Source organism: Anomaloglossus baeobatrachus, chromosome 6 (assembly GCF_048569485.1).
Source record: "Anomaloglossus baeobatrachus isolate aAnoBae1 chromosome 6, aAnoBae1.hap1, whole genome shotgun sequence".
NCBI lineage: Eukaryota > Metazoa > Chordata > Amphibia > Anura > Aromobatidae > Anomaloglossus > Anomaloglossus baeobatrachus.
In genome coordinates, this window is record NC_134358.1 from 259336580 (window position 1) to 259363785 (window position 27206).

The 27206-nt window shown below is 50.0% G+C and overlaps 1 protein-coding gene across 1 annotated transcript in view; it reads left to right on the plus strand.

Moving 5' to 3' along the window:
- Window positions 1-730: 730 nt before the first annotated feature.
- Window positions 731-27206, plus strand: part of VPS4B (vacuolar protein sorting 4 homolog B) — a 64193-nt gene continuing 37717 nt past the window's right edge. Inside the window, exons 1-2 of the mRNA XM_075314828.1 lie at window positions 731-943; window positions 13246-13357. Of these exons, the coding sequence (XP_075170943.1) occupies window positions 920-943; window positions 13246-13357 (136 nt within the window). The 5' untranslated portion in view covers window positions 731-919. The remainder of the gene's footprint in view (window positions 944-13245; window positions 13358-27206) is intronic.

Consider the following 27206-nt stretch of genomic DNA (forward strand, 5'->3'; position numbering starts at 1 on the left):
CATGTGACGTCGGCATTAGGTGAAGAGGAAGACCAGCAACCTGACGGATGTCTTGATACAATCAAGATAACGGAGAAGACCCTGGTGGACCTATCCATAGCTGGAGCTGAAAGCTGTTGTGCTCTTTGTACTCTGTACTTTTGATAGGGGAAATGAATGTATAAGGGTCTGAGTCATAGATGTGGTATTATCAGATTTCCATCTATTGGATGCAGATATCATGTAACCCCACACCCGCTCACCCGTGCATGCACTGACCACCTTGGCATTTGCCTGTAATAATGGCAGTAGACCAGTGCACTACTTCAGTGATATCATTACCACTCTCCTGGTAGATTCTGCCACTAAGTGGAGTACATTAGCCTCAGTAAGGGGCACTGTCATGGGTATAGGACCCTGGGCTAAGCAGCACATGCTATGTGAGTGGGTGCCACTATTGACTACCTGGGCCAGGGAGCGGCTGTCATGTAGGACAGTACCGTGTCACGTGGCTCACATTACTGTACAGTCCTCTAACTGCACTCGTCACCTCACATGACAGTGATCACGTGCTTCCCACCATGCCGGAAATAAAACAACAAGCAAGTCATGCGCGGAAAATCGAAGCAATGCGCATGCGCTTTTGATCAACTTATCGCCCGAACTCTGAGAGGCGTTCCTCTCCGCGGGTGCGGCTTCCTGACCTCATTGGTGTCGTCATCGTGTCATGTGCTGGAACTCCCTGAGTCAGGTGATTGGCTGATTCAGCAGTGACGTATTCAGATGCATCTCGCTCCACACGGAAGTCGCAAAAAAACCCGAGGGTGTTTTTATACACCCGGAAGTGAGTCCCTGCTCCTGTGCTAAGTGGGTGCGTTTGAGCCCAAGTTGTCATAGTACACGGACACCTGCGGGCCACCCGGCGACGGGCTGAGTGGACATGGCGGCCAACGGGACTTTACAGGTAATCACCCCAGTGTGGGAGGTGCAGCCCTCACATGTACATAGGGTGCCCGGCCGTGCTGGTCCTGGAGGGCTGGACACCTGGGCAGGTAATGGGCAGGTGCTGGCTGATGTGAATGGTGGGCTGTAATGGGCGAGGGGGGGAGACGTGACAGGGCACTGTTCACAATTATGGCTCAATCTAGTACCCCTCTGATGGGTCATCTGTGATCAGGCACTATTCACATTATGGCTGAGTCTATTACCCCTCTGATGGGTCATCTGTGATCAGGCACTATTCACATTATGGCTGAGTCTATTACCCCTCTGATGGGTCATCTGTGATCAGGCACTATTCACATTATGGCTGAGTCTATTACCCCTCTGATGGGTCATCTGTGATCAGGCACTATTCACATTATGGCTGAGTCTATTACCCCTCTGATGGGTCATCTGTGATCAGGCACTATTCACATTATGGCTGAGTCTATTACCCCTCTGATGGGTCATCTGTGATCAGGCACTATTCACATTATGGCTGAGTCTAGTATCCTTCTCATGGGTCATCCGTGATCAGGAACTATTCACATTTATGGCCTGAGTCTATTACCCCTCTGATGGGTCATCCATGACAGGGCACTGTTCACTTTTAAAGGGAACCTGTCAGGTCCAATATACACCCAGAACCACGAGCAGTTCTGGGTCCATATTGCTAATCCCTGCCTAACCGTCCCTGTATACACTAGCATAGATAAAGAGATCTTTAGAAAAAGGATTTCTAAAGATCTTTTACCATATGCTAATGAGCGTGGGGGCAAGTCCCAAGGCAGTTACTTCCCTTGCCAGTTGGCCCCATTAGCATGTTAGTACAGCCCTGTGTTTGTGCTAACATGCTAATGAATGCGCAGCGTCACAGGATGATCTCACTCACCTCTCCGCCGCCCAACGCTGGATTTCGGCTCAGTGCACATGACCCCGGAGGTTTGGTCATGCGCGCTATGAAGTCGGGTGTATGCGTCCTGGCTTCAAACTGAAGTAGTGCGCATGACCGAACCTCTGGGAAATCCAGCATCAGGCGGCGATTGCAGTGGAGAGGTGAGTGAGAGCATCCTCTGACGCTGCGCATTCCTTAGCATGTTAGCATGACCAACCACATGGGCGTACTAACATACTAATGGGGCTGACTAGCCAGGGAGGCAACGCCTTTGCGACTAGTCCCCGTGCTCATTAGGATATGATAAAAGATCGTTAGAAATACTTTTTCTAAAGATCCCTTTATCTATTCTACTAGATACAGGAACAGTTGGGCAGGGGTTAGCAATATGCACCCAGAACTGCTCGTGGTTTGGGTGCATATTGGATCTGACAGGTTCCCTGATGGGTCCTCTGTGACAGGGTGCTGTTCACGTTTATGGCCTGAGTCTAGTACCCCTCTGATGGGTCATCCATGACGATCTGGCACAGAGATCTGGCTCCTTAGGGTACATGCCCACCATGAGTTTTTATCACGTTTTTACGCTTTATCAAAAGCAGTGTTTTACAGCTCCAGCAAAGTGGATGGGGATTGACACCTCAAAAACGCATGTAATCTACACCTAAGAATGTCAATACCAAGAAGTATCAAATACAAAGCAGCTTTATTTAACCCCATTCAACCCCCGTCGAGTTTCCATTTTTCATTTTTTCCTCCTTCTTTCAAAAGCCATAGCTTTTTTTTATTTTTTTTTATTTTTCTGTCAATATTGCCATATGAGTACTTGTTTTTCTGCGGGATGAGTTGCAGTTTTGGAATGAAACCATTCATTCTACCACATATTGTACTGGAAAACAGAAAAAGAATTCAAAGTGCAGTGGAAATGCAAAAAAAAAGTGCAATTACATGATTAGTTTTTGTTTTTATTTACCATGTGCACTATATGGTAAAGAAGTATAGCTATACTTTTATATAGGTACATCCTAGGTCATAAAGGGGTTTTATAGGATGACGCACCAAATGGAGACAAACAAGCGCAGCGTCAAGAACGCACACAAACGCAATGGATGCAGAAATTCTGCAGCGTCGAAAAGTCAACAAACGCTGATCATCGGAATTAAACCTTAGGCTACATTCACACGATCGTTCCGTTTTTGCGGGCCTCAAAAATCGGTCCTGTTTTTCCTCAGATGCATCCGTGTGACAACGGCATCCGTCCTGTTCCGTGTGACTTCTGTTTTTTTGCGGACCACAAAAAAACCAAAATGAGTTACGTACAGTCCAGGGTATATGGCCAGATGCTGGTCCCCATTTGAGGTCTATGGGGAACAGAACTAACCTTAGCTAACATCAATAGGTCAGCCCAGGTGACTGCAGGGGATGACGAGCCCTGACTTCATGAGATTAGCTAGGTACATTATCTGCGGTGATGAATGGCACTGCACTCCTGATGTCAGCGCTCAGCACTGACTTCCATTGTCCGCCACATTCACAAATGAAGTATCGCGAGGGGCCTGTGACATCACCGCTAGTCACAGTCTTGTGCCGCTGGCGAGACTTGATGTGAGAATGCGGCAGGCATGGAAGTCAGTGACGAGCGCTGACATCAGGAGTGCAGGACTTCAGCACCGCAGGTAATGAACTTTGCTAACCTCCTGATGTTGGCGCTTGTGATCCCGCAGCTCCTGACACTGTTATGCGGGAGATGCTGACACACTGCAGTGCGAGCAGCTACGGGGATGGCAGGGAGCGGGACACAGACTGCACGGGCACCCGACGGATGTCACACAGAAGTGCTTCCGTGCGGCTTCCGGGGGTTTTGCGAACCATTGACTTGTATTGAGTCACGGTCCGCAATTGCGGAACAAAATAGAACGTGTTCCATAACAACGGAACGGACATACGGTATCTGATGGGGTTTTTTTGTAGGAACTGATGGCACACGGAAGTGCTACCATGTGCCATCCAATCCTACACAAAAGACATTGAAAAGATGGTCCTGTCAGTAGGTCCGCAAAAGAACAGGACAGACTGAACGGTCATCTGAATGAGCCCTTATGGTAATGGGGTCTGGCCCCACTTGTTATTTATAAATGACTAACTGGGGGTAAAATGACAATATGGCAGCCAATGCCACTAACCTCATGTGCCCAGCCTGCAATTCAATGAAAACCCTGAAAATGCAAAGTTATTGGTGGTTGCAGATGACATGGCTGTGACCAACACATCGGGAGGGGTGTGATTTTTACGGTAAATATTGTGCTCACTGACTTGTGATCACATATCGGAGTAGAGATCCAAACGAGCTGGCATTTTTAATGAGCGGAGCCAAGTGCCCAAGATCTCCAAAGAGATCCGGACTGCTCATCACTGTTTGTTATCAATAATAAAGTATTGTGTGACATCCTCATGGGGCTCTATCAGCCAAAATAGTGTCCAGGAAACAATGGCTGACTTTTATTTATCTCACGTTTTTATGGTGTAGACACGTTCCACTGCAATGTACATTGTGTGTTCTCGTGGCAAGAAGAGCCGAGTCTTTCTCCAGCCATTCCACCGGGATGATGCCGTGTTCACGTGTGTGTTGGACACTCGGCGCACGGTGGATCCTTTTTTTTTTCTGGTAAAATGACAAACCCTGTGACTGGAACCCAAGAATTACAGATAAGTGATTTGGGTCAGTCAGGGGCTCCTTGTGTCCGCAAGTGAGATGGAATGAAAAATAAAAACTGCATTGCTCAATGAGCGAAGTCATACTTATAGGGTTCATCAGTTAAGATAATCCTTTAAATACAAGCTGCTGTAAATAAGTTTTGTTTTTGTTTTTTTGTTTTGTTTTTTTTTCTTACCTGGTGTTAATGCTGGTATTCTCCTTAACCTGACGTTTTGTTTGTTTTCTTCTGTACCTCTCCATTGCTCAGGTATGGCACCTTCTTCCCTGTATGTAATGTTATTAGCCAAGTTTGAACGGTCCCTACATCGTCTCTTTGGTCGTCTCTTTGGTCGTCTCTTTGGTCGTCTCTTTGGTCGTCTCTTTGGTCGTCTCTTTGGTCGTCTCTTTGGTCGTCTCTTTGGTCGTCTCTTTGGTCGTCTCTTTGGTCGTCTCTTTGGTCGTCTCTTTGGTCGTCTCTTTGGTCGTCTCTTTGGTCGTCTCTTTGGTCGTCTCTTTGGTCGTCTCTTTGGTCGTCTCTTTGGTCGTCTCTTTGGTCGTCTCTTTGGTCGTCTCTTTGGTCGTCTCTTTGGTCGTCTCTTTGGTCGTCTCTTTGGTCGTCTCTTTGGTCGTCTCTTTGGTCGTCTCTTTGGTCGTCTCTTTGGTCGTCTCTTTGGTCGTCTCTTTGGTCGTCTCTTTGGTCGTCTCTTTGGTCGTCTCTTTGGTCGTCTCTTTGGTCGTCTCTTTGGTCGTCTCTTTGGTCGTCTCTTTGGTCGTCTCTTTGGTCGTCTCTTTGGTCGTCTCTTTGGTCGTCTCTTTGGTCGTCTCTTTGGTCGTCTCTTTGGTCGTCTCTTTGGTCGTCTCTTTGGTCGTCTCTTTGGTCGTCTCTTTGGTCGTCTCTTTGGTCGTCTCTTTGGTCGTCTCTTTGGTCGTCTCTTTGGTCGTCTCTTTGGTCGTCTCTTTGGTCGTCTCTTTGGTCGTCTCTTTGGTCGTCTCTTTGGTCGTCTCTTTGGTCGTCTCTTTGGTCGTCTCTTTGGTCGTCTCTTTGGTCGTCTCTTTGGTCGTCTCTTTGGTCGTCTCTTTGGTCGTCTCTCTGGTCGTCTCTCTGGTCGTCTCTCTGGTCGTCTCTCTGGTCGTCTCTCTGGTCGTCTCTCTGGTCGTCTCTCTGGTCGTCTCTCTGGTCGTCTCTCTGGTCGTCTCTCTGGTCGTCTCTCTGGTCGTCTCTCTGGTCGTCTCTCTGGTCGTCTCTCTGGTCGTCTCTCTGGTCGTCTCTCTGGTCGTCTCTCTGGTCGTCTCTCTGGTCGTCTCTCTGGTCGTCTCTCTGGTCGTCTCTCTGGTCGTCTCTCTGGTCGTCTCTCTGGTCGTCTCTCTGGTCGTCTCTCTGGTCGTCTCTCTGGTCGTCTCTCTGGTCGTCTCTCTGGTCGTCTCTCTGGTCGTCTCTTTGGTCGTCTCTTTGGTCGTCTCTCTGGTCGTCTGGACCAGATTCATGAAAACTGGCGTTTTGCATTACAGTGTTGATGAACGTTGCGCTGGAGTAAAATGCACCATATTAATTTGTACTCTTTTGCCTCTTAATGAATTTGGTGCATCTTTCCGTTAGAGTGCCACTGCGAAAAATATATCCAGTCAGTTCTGTTGCAATTTCCGCCATTTTTATGGTATAAATTAGGATGATGATGACTTTGTTGGCTGTACACGTGAACGCTCGTCCCCCTCCAACATATATACAGATTTTTTAAAAAGCTGCAGAGGTGTGAAAAGACCAATGGCTGCAATATATTTGCACAACTATGAGTCATGATAAAATTTAGTGACTATTCTAACAGCTCTACATTAGAATTCTGACAAACTGAATCATCGGGCCTTTATATTTAGGTAAAAAGGCTCCATATCTCAGAAAAAGAAAACAATGCTGCTAGATTCAGAACCATGGTTAAAAATGACATGTCAATGTCCTCCTTCTTAACCCACTGACCATTAGTGCTGTACATACGGAAGATGCGAGAAGGTGTATGGATCAGGCTCATGGGCTGAGCCTGCCCAATTCCTAGCAGCTGATAACTGGGCTATTCAGCCATCATTTGCCTCTATCAGCAGCTGTGTGGCCCAGGTCCGCCTGCTGCTATTATTACCCTTCCTAAATACCACTGTCAATCTCTCTGAGCGGCATTTATAGGTCATGGCTCAGAGGCGCTGTCACGCTTCAATTGGCCTCTTTGTAATGTGATTGTGGGGTGTCAATGGCTTGCTCTGGCAGACAGTGGTCTCCTGAAGACCCCAATGCCTGCCATATTAGTTACAAGTGAAAAGGTTTTGGTACCGTGTTAGCTAGTTGAAAAATTAGCCATGATATTGTCATGTTGAAAACTAGATGTGATTTTTAGTATATACAACAATAGATTTGCAACGCCAATCAGTAGAAAAAGAAGTTATGAATCTTGGAAAATGGCGGCACAAACAAAAAAATGTTTTAATATTTATTTCTGAATTTTTATATTTTCACAACATAGTTGCAGGGTGGATCTGAGACTTTGCATAAAAAACAAACAAATGTGCCTAAGCACTAACTGGCAAGTAGCTGCTACATACCTGTTGTGCCCATCGCCATTCTTTACCAGCACCGAGCAGTCTCAGACCTCTCCAGCCAGTGATACAGTGACTCCATCAATAGAGCGGAGGCTCTGCTCTGTAGATGGGGCGGGACAGCCGACGTCATGCTGATTTAAATGCTTTTTGGTGTGTGTATGTATAATATAGGGAAACAAGGCTGGTGGGGGAGGCAGCACTGAGGTCATTGTAGGCTGTAGGCTTTCTTGAACAGATGCGTGTTCAAGTTCTGTCTGAAGGATCTCAATATGACAGTCAGAGAGAAGTCTTGGATGCAATCTGGTGAGGAATGTAGGCATGTAGAGAAGAGGAGGTCTTGGGAGGATCGGAGTTAAGTGATGGGAGATTTGTTCGGACATATAAGGAGGAGACAGGTTATGGACAACTTTGTAGGTTAGTGTTAGTATTTTGAATTTGATAGGCTAGGGAATTGGATGCCAATGAAGGGATTTGCAGAGGGGAGAAGTGGAGGAGTAGTGAGGGAGAGGTGGATAAGTCGGGCAGCAGAGTTAACGATGGACTTTAAAAGTGCAAGAGTGTTGGCATGGAGGCCACAGAGGATGATGTTGCAATAGTTGAGGCAGGAGATGATGGGGACATGTACCAGTATTTCAGTAGAATAAAGGGTACTTTACACGCTGCGATATCGGTACCAATATCGCTAGCGAGCGTACCCGCCCCCGTCGGTTGTGTGTCACGGGCAAATCGCTGCCCGTGGCGCACAACATCGCTAACGCCTGTCACACGGACTTACCTTCCCTGGGGCGTCACTCTGGCCGACGATCCGCCTCCCATCTAAGGGGGCGGTTCGTGCGACGTCACACGGCAGCCGTCCAATAGCAGAGGAAGGGCGGAGATGAGCGGCCGGAACATCCAGCCCACCGCCTTCCTTCCTCATTGCCGGTGGACACAGGTAAGGAGATGTTCGTCGTTCCTGCGGTGTCACACCTAGAGATATGTGCTGCCGCAGGAACGACGAACAACATCGTACCTGCAGTAGCAACGATATTAAGGAAATGAGTGACGTGTCAACGAGCAACGATTTTTCACGTTTTTGCGCTGTTGATTGTCGCTTATTTGGTGTCACACGCTGCGATGTCGCTAACGACGCTGTATGTGCGTCACTAACGACGTGACCCTGACGATATATCGTTAGCGATGTCGCATCGTGTAAAGCACCCTTAAGGGTTGATGAACGGCTGTATTCTGGAAATATTTTTGAGTTGGGGGGCCGCAGGAGGTGGTAAGAGCTTGGATGTGTGGGCCGAAGCACAGTGCAAAGTCAAGGGCTACTCTGAGGAGGCAGCGGACGTCCAGTACATGGGAAAGAATTATGTCACTTATTGTGATACATACTTGCGACTGCTAAATATGGTTAATGTTTAATATTTTCAAAGTGATTTTTTTTTTTCTTTTTTTCATATATGTATTATCCAGACTTTTTTTTTTTCTTTTTTTTTAATCACTATTGGTGACCTGAGCTTTTGGAAGGCAAAGATGCTCTAAAAATAAATGATGGTGCTGATGATAATAATAATAGCATGGATGGGACATGGTCACCCCACCCTTCAAATTCATCATAAGTTATGTTACTAAAGTGGTGTAACTTACTACAGAAATGTACATGTATGCCAACCTCCAGCCAGCATACATTTGTGGCGACAGCACACACTGGATATCAGACGCGCCTGATTCATTGTTCATTAAGCAGCGAAATCCGATTAAAGTGAACCTGTCAGGTGCAATATGCACCCAGAACCACGAGTAGTTCTTGGTGTATATTGCTATTCCATGCCTAACCCTGTATACACTAGCATACATAAAGATCTTTAGAAAAAGTATTTCCAAAGATCCTATATGATATGCTAATGAGACCAGGGACTAGTCGCAAGGACGTTATTTCCCTTGGCTAGTCGGCCCCCTTAGCATGCTGAGGGGCAAGCACGGGTATGGCTGTGGGGAGCAGTAACTGTTAATTTTGCATTAGCCAGCAGCTGATGTCAGCGTGTGACTGGGGGTGCCTGCCTGCAAAGTCAGGGAATGATGTGTATTTACACTGAACAAAAATATAAACACAACACTTTTGTTTTTGCTCCCATTTTTCATGAACTGAACACAAAGATCTAAAACTTCTTCTATGTTCACGAAAGGCTTTTTTTTTCTCAAATTTTGTTCACAAATTTGTCAAGGCCTCCTTCACACATCCGTGTGTGTGACACTGACACACACAGACCCATTAAAATCAATGGGTCTGCGCACACGTGTGTTTTCACATGGACCAAGTGTCCGTGTGGAGCATACGTGTATCCGTTTTTCTCCGGCAGCATGGGTGTCGCACGGACCGCACACATGTGATCCGTGTGACATCACTGTGACGACATGTACCAGAGAAAACCACGTTTCTGTGAAATAAAATAATTTCTATACTCCCCTTCTCCAGCACTGCTTTTTCTGCCACTGCTGTCACTTTATTCCGACCCCCGCTCATTATGCTGATCGCATATTCACTGCACTGAGGAGCGGAAGAGGCAGCAGCGGAGAGTCAGCAGGGCCGGAGATCGCAGAGCAGAAGACATCAGCACCAGGGACAGGGAGCATAAAGTTCCTGTTCTTCGTGTATTATCACGGATACCACACAGAACACTTATGTGCCAAAATTACGACATACGGAGGGCCATACGCACCTTTTACATGTCCGTGCGAAACGTGTGGTTGTTCAGACATGTGAAAGAGACCTAAATCTGAGTTCGTGAGCACTTCTCTTTTGCGGAGATGATCCATCCACCTCACAGTTGTGGCATATCAAGATGCTGATTAGACAGCATGATAACTGCACAGGTGTGCCTTAAGGCCCCATCACACTAAGCAACATCGCTAGCAACATCGCTGCTAACGAACAACTTTTGTGACGTTGCTAGCGATGTTGCTGTGTGTGACATCCAGCAACAACCTGACCCCTGCTGTGAGGTCGTTGGTTGTTGCTGAATGTCCTGGGCCATTTTTTAGTTGTTGCTGTCCTGCTGTGAAGCACACATCGCTGTGTGTGACAGCGAGACAGCAACAACTAAATGTGCAGGCAGCAGGAGCCGGCTTCTGCGGAGGCTGGTAACCAATGTAAACATCGGGTAACCAAGAAGCCCTGTCCTTGGTTACCCGATATTTACCTTTGTTACCAGCCTCCTCCGCTCTCACTGTCAGTGCCGGCTCCTGCTCTGTGCACATGTAGCTGCAGGACACATCGGGTTAATTAACCCGATGTGTGCTGTAACTAGGAGAGCAAGGAGCCAGCGCTAAGCATTGTGCGCTGCTCCCTGCTCTGTGCACATTTAGCTGCAGCACACATCGGGTTAATTAACCCGATGTGTGCTGTAACTAGGAGAGCAAGGAGCCAGCGCTAAGCATTGTGCGCTGCTCCCTGCTCTGCACATTTAGCTGCAGCACACATCGGGTAATTAACCCGATGTGTGCTGTAACTAGGAGAGCAAGGAGCCAGCGCTCAGTGTGCGCTGCTCCCTGCTCTCTGCACGTGTAGCTCAGTGCGGTGGTAACCAAGGTAAATATCGGGTTGGTTACCCGATATTTACCTTAGTTACCAAGCGCAGCATCTTCCACGCGGTGCTGGGGGCTGGTCACTGGTTGCTGGTGAGCTCACCAGCAACTTGTGTAGCGACGCTCTAGCGATCCCTGCCAGGTCAGGTTGCTGGTGGTATCGCTGGAGCGTCGCAGTGTGACATCTCACCAGCAACCTCCTAGCAACTTACCAGCGATCCCTATCGTTGTTGGGATCGCTGGTAAGTTGCTTAGTGTGACTGGACCTTTAGGCTGGCCACAATAAAATGTGCAGTTTCTTAGTTGTGGGGTCAGAAAATCAGAAAACCAGTCAGTATCTGGTGTGACCAGCATTTGCCTAGTGCACCACATCTCCTTCATTTACAGTTGATCAGGTTGTTGATTGTGGCCTGTGTAATATTGGTCCTCTCCTCTTCGATGGCTGTGTGAAGTTGCTGGGTATTGGCAGGCACTTGAGCATGATGTCCTGTACACACACATCCAAAGCATCCCAAATATGATGACTGGGTGACATGTCCAGTGAGCATGCTGGCCATGCCGGAACTGGGATGTATTCAGCTTCTAGGAATTGTGTACAGATCCTTGTAACAAGAAGCCATGCATTATGTAGCAACATGAGGTGATGGTCATGGATGAATGGCACAACAATGGGCCTCAGGATCTCAACATGGTATCTCTGTGCATTAATAGTGGCATCCATAAAATGCAACTGTGTTCGTTGTCCATAACATACGGCTGCCTATATTATAACCCCAACGTCCGCATGGGCCGCTTGAATCACAATGTTGACATCAGCATGACCAATCTGGGGCCTCCACTGCTCGCCATCCAGTTCTCTTCTCTTTGCCATGCAATAGCAGATTTCCAATACCTTCGGCCATATTCAATCCAGGCTTCTGAGGTAACTGCACATAAGGTCGCAACCTTTATGCCGCAACCTCATGGAGGGCTAGAACCACCAAGGCCTGAATGCAACCGGAAGTCCTAGCGTATACTGAACAGGTCGAGATGCAGCATGTCATGGTGGGAAGAAGAGGACCGGACTGTGGGCGGCGAGCAGCTGGGTGGCCAGAGTTGGGTATTTGGGAAGAATCCTACAGAACGCATCTAGTTCATGCCCGGGTATTGCCAGTACTTGGATACATTAGGAGATGTTCCAGTAAAGTTTCTGTGGTTATTGAGGTATGTGTCTTCTGTGAGCTCATTCATTACTAATGCTTTCCTCGTGACATAAGGTGTTTCATAAACAGTGACTTGTAAAACAGACATGTTCATGCAGCACTTTACCTACAGAGTTATGACTTGGTGCGGTAGATGTCTAAATACAGCAATTCCTCTACTTACAATGTTGTTTTTTTTCCAGAGGAGACTATTGTAAATTAAAACTAATGAAGATTAAAGAAAAATAAGCAAGTGCTTGATACATAGAAATCCAGTCCTTATATATAAAAGTCAGGAATTGCTGCTGAAAGCTGTCAATCATTTTTCTGTGTTGCTGGTCTCATGTGACTTGCATTCATATGATCACATTTGCATGATATTAAAGGGAACCTGTCAACACTTTTTTGGCGTATATAAGCTGCGGCCACCACCACCGGACTCTTATATACAGCATTCGTACATGCTGTATATAAGAGCCCAGGCCGCTGTGTAGAACATTAAAAATCACTTTATAATACTCGCCTAGAAGGTCGCTCCAGTGCACAACAGTCAGATGGGTGGCACCGTTCTCCGGGTGCGACGCCTCCTCTTTCGGCCATCTTGGTCTTCCTTATTCTGAAGTCGCGGTGCATGAGGCGTATACGTCATACAAATTACAAACCGGTCCTGCGCAGACACACTACAATACTTTGATCTGCCCTGAGCAGGGTAGATCAAAGTGCACCTGCGCAGGACCTCAATGTCTGGACATGTGTATGACGTTGCCGCGTCATGCACCGCGGCTTCAGAATAAGGAAGACCGAGATGGCCGAAAAGGAAGGCACCAGTCCCCGGAGAACGGTGCCACCCATCCAACTGTTGTTCACTGGAGCGACCTTCTAGGTGAGTATTATAAAGTGTTTTTTATGTTCTCACAGAGGCCTGGGCTCTTATATACAGCATGTTAGAGTGCTGTATATAAGAGCCCGGTGGTGGTGGCCGCAGCTTCTAGGGCAAAAAACTGGTGACAGGTTCCCTTTTAAGTACATGTATACAAGAGTTACTCTACAGAAGTTAGGAAGTAGAAAGTTCCCATGTGCTGTTGGGTACGTCTATAGTCCCTGTGATGACACGCACAGCAAGGCATAGTTAGTCAAGTCCTAAAACTCAATTTAAGCCCTTTAACAAGTCTTCTTTCTCTAATTTGAATACCTAATTTCCCAGGAGGAACATTGCATGGCCTATAAGTCTCCTTACACCAGCTAGGTAACTCTACAAGAAGTTACACACTAACTGGAGTAAAAAAAATCAACTATAGAGCCACTATAGAATATACTATAGGTTCTATATTCACCATTTCTTTCATTATTTCTTTTTATAACAGAAGGCTATTGATCTGGCCAGCAAAGCTTCTCAAGAAGACAAGGCAGGAAACTACGAGGAAGCTCTTCGGTTATATCAAGCTGCCGTCCAGTATTTTCTTCACGTGGTAAAATGTAAGTGTAGAGAAGAGTTGTAATACGTGATTTACACTTGTTTCTCTTCTGTAGCCTATACAATGTGGGCATTTGAGTATAGGAAAGTGCTGCTATTTAGTTGGTGGTGTAACCATGAAATGCCTGACCAGTGGATTGTACACATTGAACGACATTATAATAAACCATTGACTGTCTGTCAAATACTGGCTACCGGTACATGGCAGGGCTGTGGAGTCGGTAAGCCAAACCTCCACCTCCTTCATACATGGCTCATGCTTGCCTGATAAATTTGCTGTAATAGTATCAGGCTTTTAATCCCCAATATGATACAATAATCAAGATATTTAGATAGAACATAATATGTATTTATTGGCATACAACTTTAGAACACAAAAAAACTGTAATAAAAGATGATGATGATAAATAAGTTTGTAATGGATGTTATTGGTTTGTTTTACTCTGCACTTTCAGTCTCAGGCTTTTCTCAGGGTACAGCTCACTTAATGTTTCACATAACATTTCAGTCTATGAAGAGGGGAGGAAGGAGGGAATCGTACTACAGACTGAAACTGATATCAGATCTAGACAACATGAAGACTTATCTTTTATACATGTAGTACAATTTGTGTGTGTGTCTATGTACACACGCACACATCCAAAATTGTTGTCACTCTTGAAATTTTTCAGGATAGTGAAGTATTTTTCCTTTTTGTGTGTACTGGAATAACACAAAAAAAAAAACCCGAGAAATATGGCAAATTGGACATTTCACACACAACTCCCAAATGGGCTGGACAAAATTGTTGGCACCTTTCCAAAATTGTGGGTAAGTAACTGTTTCAAGCATATGATGCTTATTCAAACTCACCCGTGGCAAGAAACAGGTGTGGGCAATATGAAAATCACATCTGAAACCAGATAAAAAGGGGAGAAGTTGACTCAATATTTGAATTGTGTGTGCGCCTCACTAAAGGCCGCTTTACATGCTGCGATATCGCTAGCCGATGCTAGCGATGTCGAGCGTGATAGCACCCGCCCCCATCGTCCGGCCGATATGTGGTGATCGCTGCCGTAGCGAACATTATCGCTACGGCAGCGTCACACGCACATACCTGCTCTGCGACGTCGCTGAGACCGGCGAACCGCCTCCTTTCTATGGGGGCGGTTTGTTTAGCATCACAGCAGCGTCACTAAGCAACAGCCCAATCAAAGCGGAGGGGCGGAGATGAGCGGGCCGAACATCCCGCCCACCTTCTTCCTCCCTCATTGCCAGCGGGATGCAGGTAAGGTAAGGTTCCTCGTTCCTGCAGTGTCACACGGAGTGCTGTGTGCTGCTGCAGGAACGAGGAACAACATCGTTACTGCAGCAGCAATGATATTTGGGAAGAGGGGGGCATGTCACAGATTAGCGATTTTGAACGTTTTTGCCAAGATTCAAAATCGCTAATAAGTGTCACACGCAACGACATCGTTAAAGCGGCTGGATGTGCGTCTCAAATTCCGTGACCCCCAACGAGATCGCTTTAGCTTTAGCGATCTCAAAGCGTGTAGAGCCACCTTTAAGTTGAAGAATAGAGAGGAGAATGGTTTGAGGAGTTGAAAACTAAAATTGTCGAAAAATATCAACACTCAAGGTTACAAGTCCATCTCCAGAGATCTTTGTTCCTTTGACTACAGTGTGCAACATAATCAAGAAGTTTACAACCCATGGCACTGTAGCTAATCTCCCTGGTCTTGGACGGCAGAGAAAAATTGATGAAAGGTTGCAACGCCGGATAGTCTGGATTGTGGATAAGCAGCCCCAATCAAATTTCAAAGAAATTAAAGCTGTCCTTCAGGCTCAGGGTCTATCAGTGTCAGCAAGAACTTTCCGTCAACATTTGAATAAAATGAAACGCTATGGCAGTAGACCTAGGAGGACCCCACTGCTAACACAGAGACGTAAAAAATTCTAGATGGCAATTTGCCAAAATGCACATGAGTAAGCCAAATCCTTCTGGGAAAGGGTCTTGTGGACACATGACACCATGATAGAGCTTTCTGGTAAATCACATCATTCTACTGTTTACCAAAAATGAAATGAACCTACAAAGAAAAGACCTACAGACAAATATAGTGGACGTTCAAAGAAGTTTTGCTGCCTCTGGTACTGGTTGCCTTGACTGTGTGCACGGCATCATGAAATCTGAAGATTACCAAAGGAATTTGGGTTGCAATGTAGTATCCAGTGTCAGAAAGCTGGGTTTGCATCCTTGGTCATGGTTCTTCCAGCAGGACAATGACCCAATCTATACTTTAAGACGCCCCAAAACCTGAAAACAAAGCGCTGGAGAGTTCTGAAGTGGCAGCAATGAGTCCAGACCTAAATCCCATTAAACACTTGTGGAGAAATGTTTAAATTGCTGTTGGGAGAGGCCGCCCTTCAAATATGAGAGGCCTGGAACAGTTTGCAAAAAAAGAGTCGTCTAAAATTCCAGTTGGTAGATGTAAGAAGCTTGTTTATGGCTATATGAAGCGATTTATTGTAGTCATTTATTCCAAATGGTGTGTAACCAAATATTAAGTTGCGGGGTGCCAACAATTTTGTCCTGATCATTTTTGGGGTGTTTCTGTGAGATTATGAGATTACCTTTTTTTTTTTTTTTTTTTTTTTTTTTTTTTTTTTCTCAACTTTATTTTTGTTTTTTAATACACACAAAGGAAATAAACATGTTTATCAAAATATTTTTTTCTGTGAGAAATGCTACATTTTCCAAATCAGCTTCAAGGGTGCCAACACTTTGTGGCCTTGTATGTGTGTGTATATCTATCTCTGTGTCTCTATCCTCATCGATCCTATTGCTGTATTTCAAGTTGGGGAAAAAAGTATTTCCACTTTATATTCTTTGTATAGTGTATAGAAACCATCAGAGCAGGTAACTTCTCCAAACATGAGCTCAGAGGAGAATCAAACTAACACATAAAGCATACAGAAAGAACATACACTGGACTATTGATTTTATGCACACTTCATTGAAAGTTTAGATATACTTTAAAAAGTACTTGCCTTAATCCAGTTTTTTTTAACGTTCCTATGGGAGACCCAGACCATGGGTGTATAGCTACTGCCTCCGGAGGACACACAAAGTACTACACTCAAAACGTGTAGCTCCTCCCTCTTAGCATATACACCCCCTGCTAGCCAGTCCTAGCCAGTTCAATGCTTTGTGTTTCAGGAGGTCACACACACATGCATTCTCTGATTTTGATTTTTCCTTTTGGATCAAAGATTTGGAAGAAAAGCGGGTCCAGCTGGACTCCCGGCATGTCCCTTCTCACCCCACTGTGTCGGCGGTGCTGTTAAGGTTGATTTTCCAAGGCTGGAGCCTTCTCATGCCGCGCTCCTTCACCATCCCTTGGGCTCTGGCTTGAAGTGGGAGCCAACACGGTTCTCACTGCTTTGCAGGAGACCGGTCTCCATCCGCAGCCCTTTTTCAGGATCCTGCTGGACGGAGCTATCACCCCCCAGGGACCTGGCAACCTGCGTCTCACAAGCTAAGTATATGAGACGTTATTACCACAGAAAGTGGTCTTTCCAGGGGTCCTTTATACTTTTATTTATTGGGGGAGTGTGTTTTATGTTTGTGTTAACATTTCCGGCCGGTTCTCCAGTTTTCACTGGAGAACCGCGACGATGGTGCCTGCACGCCGGCCGCATGTTTTACTCTAGGCCCCGGCTTCGCCTGAGGCCTAGTTTCGGTTTCCACTGCCTCTGCATGTCAGTCAGGCAGAGGGACAGTGTGGCTCCGCCCAGCGGCTGTGCAGCGCAGGGAAGGGACACTCCTCACTGAGGAAGGATTCCCTCCCCTGGCTACCTCATTTGCCGCTCTCGGAGTAGGCCCCGCCCCCTCTCCTCGCTCCGGTCGCCATTTTCTCAGCGTTCTCTATGCCTGCATGGGCACAGAGATTCCACATTGTGACAAGTGGGGGCCTGGGCTGAGGGTCTGGAGGGCACAGACATGTCTGTTTAAACGATCTGGCAGCCACAACCTCCGGTTTGTGCAGCTGCTTATTTTATCTGTTTATATATGCTGGGGGCCATTCTAGGACAGAGCCCCCACCTCTGCAGCATGTCTCACAGAGCGAGGCTGCAAGGCTGTTTTTTATATGCACTGCATGTAGTCTCGTACGGCTGTACCGAGCTCATAAACACAGTGGCCCCTCAGCCTGGAGGCTCATTAGTGGTCCCTCCAGCTGCTCCGGCTTCGGTGGCTGACCCCTGGTTTGGCTAGAATCCCCTATTTCCAGGGGTCGGCTGTCCCGGAATCTGCTGAGCATGCAGCCCCCTTCTCAGGGCGTTTTCTGCTACAGCTCGCTCAGCAAAGCTCACAGAGGACTCTCCTTCTGGTCTCAGACCCCGTCCTCCTGACAGGGAGACGCAGGGTCCCCTGTCCTCCCCGTCCCGCAGCTCTGATTACGAGCTGACTCACTGGACGAGGAGGATGTCTCTACCAGGGGCTCGGACGCTACTTTATGTACCATTGATCTGTCCGTAGGTGACGCAGATGCTAATGATTGGATTGCGTCCATTATACTTGTACTGGACCTCCATCCGCCTGTATCAGGGGAGTATTCCCCGCTGGCAGAAAGGCATCAGTATACCTTTAACAGGACAAGGAGTGTGTTCCTTAACCACTCCAGTTTTCAGCCCACTGTGTCCAAGCCCACAGCCTGTCCTGTCAGACCCCAAAGCGGGGTTCTGCTGCCTGTTTCCCCCTCCCATCAGAGGTGGTCAAGGAGTGAGCTCATTCGCCAAGGGTGGTCCCTCCGGTGTCTAGACTTTCAGCCCGGATAGTTGTATCAGTGGCTGACGGCACCTCTATAGGGATCCCACGGTACATTAATTTTGTACTGGACCTCAATCCGCCGGAGTTACCTTGCCTAGGAGAACACAATGTGTGTTCCTTAACCACTCCAGTTTTCAGGCCACTGTGACCAAGCCCAGGGTCCGCTCTGACAGTCGCTTCCCATGAAGCGTGATTCTGAGGATTGTTTTTCCCTGTCCACCAATGGTGGTCAAAAAGTGGGCTCATTCACCTCAGGTGGCTCAGCCCGGACCGTTATGTCAGTGGCTGATGGCTCCTCACTTAAGGTTTTGCGGTCCGCCAGGTTGTCCTTCTGGCCAAATCTGTATGGGGGCGGCAGGAGCTTCGTTCTCCTCAGCTTTACAGCAGTGCGTTTTTTTTGTAGCCTTCTCTGCTTCTCTAGAGGAGATGCATTCCCTCACAGGGACTCTATGCCCGAAACGGTTGCCTGAACTTCCAGACTTCAGTCTTTTCATCCTATGCCATGTCTGCCATGCTGGACACCGCACGGCGGTGGCCTCGGCTAATTTCCCCGCTATCCGCAGGCTCCTGTGGCTTCGGAAATGGAAGGCAGATGCTTCTATAGAAGTTCCTTGCTGGGCTCCCTTTTGTTGGGACCAGTCTCTTCGGAACCAACTGGATGAAATTAAGGAAGCTCTTGGCGGGGAGAGTTCTTCCTTGCCACAAACCTAAACCAGGGAACCTGTCCAGGGCAGGAATCAGTTGAGGTTTCGGTTGTTTCCGTTCCTCCATCTGATCGTTCTCTAAGCCCTCGGCCTCGTCCACTAGCTCGGCCAAGGTTCTTAGACCCAAATGGCGCTCGAAGCTGCGTCTTCAGAAGACCGCAGGAGATGCTGCCACTGAGTCAGCTTCCTCCGAGCTATCTAGCCACGCCAACAATGTCCTTGGTCGGTGGCAGGCTCTCCCACTTGGCGACGTATGGTTTTAACACGTCTCCGTTCAGTGGGGGCGGGATTATATCTCCCATGGCTACAGGATGGAATTCTATCCACCCGCCAAACAGTTTTTTTCTGTCAACTCCCCCCGGCTCCAAGGCCGCCGCCTTCTCACAGGCCGTGGCATTTCTTGCAGGCCAATGGAGTAATTGTACCGGTTCCCGACTGGGAACGGTTCTGAGATTTCTGCTTAAATCTATTCCTAGTCCCCGAAGAGGGCGGTGCCTTCCGACCTGGATCTTTAGCTTTTCAAGCATGGTCAGGTGTGGCGTTTTCACATGGAGTCTCGGTCTTGTTCCGTGTGTTTTTCACCGGATCAATCAAGAACCCAAGGAGATTCCCTAGCAGCCATCGGCATCAGAGATGCCTATCTGCAGGTGTCAATCGCAGTTTCACACCAGCGTTGGCTACATTTTGCAATTGGAGTGGTCCAATTCGTGGCTCTTCCCTTGGGGTTAGCCACGGCCCCTCGAGTATTCTCATTGGGGCAGCTGTGATTAGGGTCCTGCACCTCTAGGGATTGGCAGTGATCTTTTGCCCTGGACGGTCTTCTTGTCGGGGCTTCATCCAGTGCAGACTCTTAGCAGAGTGCTTCGCTCACTCTCGCCACTCTAACCAATTCGGGTGGCTTGTCATTCTGTCCAAGTCCACTCTGACTTCGAACCAGAGGTTCCCAGGGACGCAATTCGAGACTCTGTCGGCACTTGTGAAGCTGCTCTTAGTCGAACAGTAGTTCCTCCGCTGGCGGTCGACGTCGTTCTATCAGGCACCGAATACAGGTGCTGGTCAGATGGTGGCGTCAATGGAAGCGATTCCTTGCCCAGTTTCTCCTGCGTCCTCTGAGACTGGATGTTTTCCGCTGTACAAGCGAACTTCCTCCTTCCACGGGGTGGTGGCTTCGCCACTGACCAGGGGCTCGTTTCAGTGGTGGCTTTGGCCACTCTGTCTCAGGGACGCTCCTTCCTGGCCCCGTCCCGGGTGATCCTCACCAGGATGCTAGTCTATCCGCCTTGGGAGCAGTATATCTCCTCCGTGGAGCGCAGGGCGCTTGGACTCTGTCCGAATCAGCCCTCTGGATCAATGTGCTGGAAATCAGAGCTGTATTTCTAGCTCTCTAAGCCTTTCACCATCTGTTGGCGGCTAGGCACATTCGAGTCCAGTCGGACAACATGACAGCGTTTTCCTACATCAACTTCCAGGGCGGGACACTCAGCCGCCTGGCAATGTTGGCGGCTCAACGCATTCTTCAGTGGACGAGGGACTCCTAGTCCACCGTATCCGCAGCCCACATCCTAGATGTGAAAACTGCGAGGCAGACTATTTCAGCTGTCCAACTGTGGTCCACGATCCTCAGGTTTTGCGGCAGACGCACTGGTTCATGTTTGGTCCCAGTTTCGTCTCTTTTACGTGTTTCACCCTCTAGCTCTTGTCCAGAGTCCTGCGCAAGATCAGTAAAGAGGGCCGTCGGGTCATTCTCGTACTCCAGCCTGACCCAGGCAGGCTTGGTACCCTGACCTGCTCCATCTGTCCGTTGGGTTGCCATGGCATCTTCCGGACCGTCCAGACCTTCTCTCAAAAGGTCCGTTTTTTCCGCCAGAATTCTGGACTCTCAGATTGACGGCGTGGCTCTTGAGTCCTGGATCTTGACGACTTCTGGTATCCTTCCTGAAGTCATCTCCACTATGACTCGAGCTCCAAAGTGTCCTTTGGCCTTTTTGGCCTTGCCGACCCTCCTGTCCCTTCCACAGTCCGGTCTACAGCTAGGACTATCCCTCATTAAGGGACAGGTCTCGGCTCTGTCAGTGTGTGCCAGCGGCGTATCGTCCGGCTGGCTCCGGTGCGCTCCTTCAAGGGCGCATCTCACATCATTCCGCCTTACCGGCGGCCTATGGAGCCCTGGGACCTTAATCCGGTCCTCACGGTTCCCGGAAACCCCCCTTTGCGCCTCTTAGGGAGGTTTCTTTGTTTCATCTTTCACAGAAAGTAGTCTTTCTAGTGGCCATAATTTCTCGCCAGAGAGTTTTGGCTGCACTCTCTTCGGAGTCACCCCCTTTTTTGGTCTTTTTCATCAAGACAAGGTGGTCTCCGTCCGACTCCGGACTTTTTCCCTAGGGTGGTTACTGCTTCCACCTTATCCGGGGCAATTTTCCTGCCTTCCTTTTGTCCGGCTCCTGTTCATCGCTTTGAGGAAGCGTTGCATATCCTTGATCTGGTGCGGGCGCTCCGGATCTATGTGTCTCGCACCGCCGTTATTCGGCGGTGCACCTCTCTCTGGTGCTGACCACTGGTCAGCGTAGCGGTCTCTCGGCATCTAAGCCGACCCTGGTTCGTTGGCTTAGGTCGGCCATTTCCGATGCCTACAAGTGTACTCAAGTGCCTTCCCCGCCGGGGATCAGAGCACACTTGATCAGAGCTGTCGGTGCCTTTTGGGCTTTCAGGCACCAGGCTACGGCTCAGTAGGTCTGTCAGACTGCCGCTCGGATTAGTCTGCATACTTTTTCGAAGCACTACCCAAGGCATGCTCATGCTTTGGCAGACGCGGGCTTGGGCAGACGCATCTTTCAGGCGTCTGTCGCCCATTTGTGAAGTTAGGTTTCGCCTGCTTCTCAGTTTGTCTGTTTATTCCTACCCATGGACTGCTTTAGAACGTCCCATGGTCTGGGTCTCCCATAGGAACGTTAAAGAAAAAGAGAATTTTGGTACTTACCGTAAATTCTTTTTCTTGTAGTTCCGTCATGGGAGACCCAGCACCCTCCCTATTGCCTGTTGCCAGGTTTCTTGTTCCGTGTGTCTTCACCGGCTGTTGTTGTAGACAGAGGTTCCGGGTCTTCCGGGTTTTACTCTGTCTCTTCTTGTGGGTGGATGTCCTCCTTCAGCTTTTGCACTAAACTGGCTAGGACTGGCTAGCAGGGGGTGTATATGCTAGGAGGGAGGAGCTACACGTTTTGAGTGTAGTACTTTGTGTGTCCTCCGGAGGCAGTAGCTATACACCCATGGTCTGGGTCTCCCATGACTGAACTACAAGAAAAAGAATTTACGGTAAGTAACAAAATTTCTCTTTTTCCTGTTCACTTTAGCAGTTATGAGATGAGTGCAGGTGTTCCTCCTAGTGCCTTTCTCCTCTAATCTGTAGAGGAGAAGCTTCACTACTGAGCATGTACATAAAGTGCAGCACAGATTAATCTCAACTAAAAGCCTACATCAGGAATAGAACAGACATTTATAGGACATTTCAGAACTTTCCCAAAGGGAAAGGGAAATAAATTTATTATACAGAGTAATTACACAGAGTGATCTATGTCAAGTGTTTATTTTTGTTAATGTTGATGATTATGGCTTACAGCCAATGAAAACCCAAAAGCCATTATCTCACAAAACCAAATGCAAAGGCTTCCTAAGCGTTTAAAATGGTCCCTTAGTCTGGTTCAGTAGGCTACACAATCATGGGGAAGACTACTGACTTGACAGATGTCCAGAAGGCAGTCATTAATAAACTCCACAAGGAGGGTAAGCCACAAAAGGTCACTGCTAAAGAAGCTAATAGGAATAACGTTTGGAACACCATTCTAAGTCCGAACTGGGTGCAAAAACCTAAAAAAAACATCACTATGGGGAGATAAGGTATGCACACCAGTGACTATGTAAGGGGAATACATGAAATAGCAGAAACTGCTGTGTAAATACTGACTTGAAAAATCCAATAGCTATATGCAAGAGTGAATGTGAAAAATGGAATCTGCATTACTGCCATGAACATATGAATCAAGAGAAATTTAGCTACTGAATTGATCAATGCAATAGAGCCCCAACACTACGCCAAAGTATTTCTCTACGTTGGGGTCCCTAGCTTGTGTGTGTCCTCTCATGCAGTTAAAAAACCTACCGTGTATGGGAAGCTGAGACCCAGGCTATATATGCGTATGATATGCATTGGCAATAGGTGTGGTTGGGGAGGGTTCACAAACGAAAAAATACTAACAAATAGGAATAACGTTTGGAACACCATTCTAAGTCCGAACTGGGTGCAAAAACCTAAAAAAACATCACTATGTCACTGCTAAAGAAGCTGACTGTTCATAGAGTGCTGTATCCAAGCATATTAATGCAAAGTTGAGTGGAAGGAAAAAGTGTGGTAGAAAAAGGTGCACAAGCAATTGGGATAATCGCAGCCTTGATAGGATTAAGAAAAGGCCATTCAAACATTTGCGGCAGATTCACACGGAGTGGACTGCTGCTGGAGTCAGTGCTTCAAGAGCCACCACACACAGACGTATCCAGGACATGGGCTACAACTGTCACGTTCCTTGTGTCAAGCCACTCGTGGCCAATAGACAACGCCAGAAGCGTCTTACCTGGGCCAAGGAGAAAAAGAACTGGACTTTCTTTGTCGCTCCATTGGGAGACCCAGACAATTGGGTGTATAGCTACTGCCTCCGGAGGCCACACAAAGTATTACACTTTAAAAAGTGTAACCCCTCCCCTCTGCCTATACACCCCCCGTGCATCACGGGCTCCTCAGTTTTTATGCTTTGTGTTGAAGGAGGCACACATTCACTCATGCTCCCATTTTAGTCAGCAGCAGCTGCTGATTGTATCGGATGGAAGAAAAGAGGGCCCCTAACAGGGCTCCCGGCATGTTCCCTTCTCACCCCACTAAGTCGGCGGTGTTGTTAAGGTTGAGGTACCCATTGCGGGTACACAGGCTGGAGCCACATGCCGTTTTCCTTCCCCATCCCTTAGGGGCTCTGGGAGAAGTGGGATCCTATCCGGTCATCCAGGCACTGGGACCGGGCTCCCTCCGCAGCCCCTTTGGGATTCTGACGGACAGGAGACTGAGTATCATCAGGGACAGGGCCCTGCATCTACAGGTACTCTGTGTCCCCTTGGGGACGGTGCATGGAGCACTTTGGCCTCAGACGCTGCAGCGACTGCGGTGTTGGTATGAGACCGGGACTACCGCGCCGCCCGCGCCTGCTTGCCGGCCGCGGTTTTAACTTTAGTCCCCGGCTTTTGCGGCCTAGTGCCTTAAACTCCCGCCCCCGGGCCTGCCAGTCAGGGGTAAGGGCGGGACGGTCGGTCTGACGCCGACAGTGAGGGCTGGAGCACACTTAGCTGTCCTCCTCCCCCCTCACTAATCACTCTGGGGCACCAGATTCCCGCACTTTTGTAGTTACGCCCACGGCTCCCTCCTCCCCTGTGAACGCCGACAGCCATGTTTTCCTTTCGTCACGACAGCACCCACGAGAGAGGGATCCGCCCCCTTCAGGACAGGAAACCTACAGATAAAAAAGGGGCAGTCCCCCTCCCTCATCAGTTGGTTTCCTGTCCTGCATGGAGAGGAACCTGCAGTGCCTGGGTCCTGTTGAGTCCGTGCGGTCTCCTAGGGAACGGCGGAGCTCTGGATCCGGAAGCACGGTCGGTGGAGCTCCCCTCGTGGACTCCGTCCTCCGGTGCACCTCGTCCTCTTTCTCCTGCCCGGCTTTGCCTCCGGGAGATATGACGCCTGCAGCAGGGTGTGCTTCTCCCAGACGTGTGCGCGGCAGGGGGGGCCCTGCCGCGTCGAAGGTGCACGCTTCCCTGCTGCAGTGACCCGGATGTAATACAGGAGCTCTTCCGGGGGAGCGGCCGGGAAGGTTCCTAGTGAAGCCCGTGGTCCCCTCCATCCGGACCGGTCGCTGCGGTGCGGGTGAGTACATGGCGGTCGGGCTAGTGCCTCTCCCTGACGCGTGCCTGCGTCTTCACCGCCTGTGTGGCCTGTGCGCTGGGCCTGCTGCGTCCAGCGTCGGTGTCCCGAACGCTGTGCTCCTGCTTTTGCGGTTCAGGGGGGGGCTCGGCTGTCGATCTCTGCCAGCCCTTCCCCCTGCCCTTCTGTCCGGGGATTGCTCCCCTTCTCGGTCAGTCCCTCTGCCGGCGGCGTCCCTCCTGCTGTGCTGTGGCCGGCGTCCTGGTGGTGTCTGCCCTGGGGTGTGCGCCGGGGTGCCCTCGGGGTCTGTACTCGGTGGCCTCTGTGCCTCCTGCCTCTGAGCTCCTGGGCCCCTGTGTCCTCCTGACTCCTATGGCCTCCTGGCCTCGGTGGACCTTGGCCCTGTGGTCCTGGCCCCTGTGGCCGCCTGGCCTATGTGGCCTCCTGGTTCCGGTGTCCTCCTGGCCTCTGTGTCCTGGCCCTGGCCTCTGTGGCCTCCGGGCCTGTGTGGCCTCCGGACCTCTTGCCTTCTGGTGGCCTCCTGGCTTCTGTGGCCTTCTGGTGGCCTCCTGGCTTCTGTGGCCTTCTGGTGGCTTCCTGGCTTCTGTGGCCTCCTGGCTTCTTTGGCCTTCTGGTGGCCTCCTGGCTTCTGTGGCCTTCTGGTGACCTCCTGGCTTCTGTGGCCTTCTGGTGGCCTCCTGGCTTCTGTGGCCTCGGGCCTCCTGGCTTCTGTGGCCTCGGGCCTCCTGGCTTCTGTGGCCTCGGGCCTCCTGGCTTCTGTGGCCTCGGGCCTCCTGGCTTCTGTGGCCTCCGGGCCTCCTGGCTTCTGTGGCCTCCGGGCCTCCTGGCTTCTGTGGCCTCCGGGCCTCCTGGCTTCTGTGGCCTCCGGGCCTCCTGGCTTCTGTGGCCTCCGGGCCTCCTGGCTTCTGTGGCCTCCGGGCCTCCTGGCTTCTGTGGCCTCCGGGCCTCCTGGCTTCTGTGGCCTCCGGGCCTCCTGGCTTCTGTGGCCTCCTGACCTCCTGGCTTCTGTGGCCTGGCTTCTGTGGCCTCTGGACCTCCTGCCTTCTGTGGCCACCTGGTCTCCTGGCTTTTGTGGCCTCAGGGTCTCCTGGCTTCTTGGCCCTTCTGCCTGTTTGTCTCGGGGCCTGTTTGCTTCGGTGCCTGTTTGTGGTACCTGTTTGCCTCGGTGGTGCCTGTTTGCCTCGGTGGTGCCTGTTTGCCTCGGTGGTGCCTGTTTGCCTCGGTGGTGCCTGTTTGCCTCGGTGGTGCCTGTTTGCCTCGGTGGTGCCTGTTTGCCTCGGTGGTGCCTGTTTGCCTCGGTGGTGCCTGTTTGCCTCGGTGGTGCCTGTTTGCCTCGGTGGTGCCTGTTTGCCTCGGTGGTGCCTGTTTGCCTCGGTGGTGCCTGTTTGCCTCGGTGGTGCCTGTTTGCCTCGGTGGTGCCTGTTTGCCTCGGTGGTGCCTGTTTGCCTCGGTGGTGCCTGTTTGCCTCGGTGGTGCCTGTTTGCCTCGGTGGTGCCTGTTTGCCTCGGTGGTGCCTGTTTGCCTCGGTGGTGCCTGTTTGGCCTCTGCGCCTGGGTGGCCTCTGCGCCTGGGTGGCCTGTGCGCCTGGGTGGCCTGTGCGCCTGGGTGGCCTGTGCGCCTGTGTGGCCTGTGCGCCTGTGTGGCCTGTGCGCCTGTGTGGCCTGTGCGGCTGTATGGCCTGTGCGCCCGTGTGGCCTTCTGCGCCCGTGTGGCCTTCTGCGCCCGTGTGGCCTTCTGCGCCCGTGTGGCCTTCTGCGCCCGTGTGGCCTTCTGCGCCCGTGTGGCCTTCTGCGCCCGTGTGGCCTTCTGCGCCCGTGTGGCCTTCTGCGCCCGTGTGGCCTTCTGCGCCCGTGTGGCCTTCTGCGCCCGTGTGGCCTTCTGCGCCCGTGTGGCCTTCTGCGCCTGTGTGGCCTCGGGGCCTCCGGACTTCTGTGTTCAGGGCCTCGGTCCTCGGTACCTCCTGGTCTCGTGCTCCTTGGTTTCGTGCTTCCTGGCCTCGTGCTCTGGGTCTCGTGCTTCTTGGCCTCGTGCTTCCTGTCCGCGTGCCTCTGTCCCTCGGTGCCTCTTGGCCTTGGGCCTCTGTGCCTCCTGGCCTTGGGCCTCTGTTCCTCCTAGCCTCGGGCCTCTGTGCCTCCTGGCTTCGGGCTTCTCTGCCTTGGCCTCGGTGCCTCCTGGCCTTGGTGCCTCCTGTCCTCAGTGCCTCCTGGCCTCGGGCCTATGTGCCTTGTGCTCCTGGCCGCCTGCCTCTGTGGCCTCCTGGCCTCTGTGCTTCCTTGCCTCCTGGCCTCCGGCCTTCCCGGTCTCTGGGCCCCCTGGCTTTTTCTGGCCTTTGTGGCTTCTGGGCCTCTGTGGCTTCCTGGCCT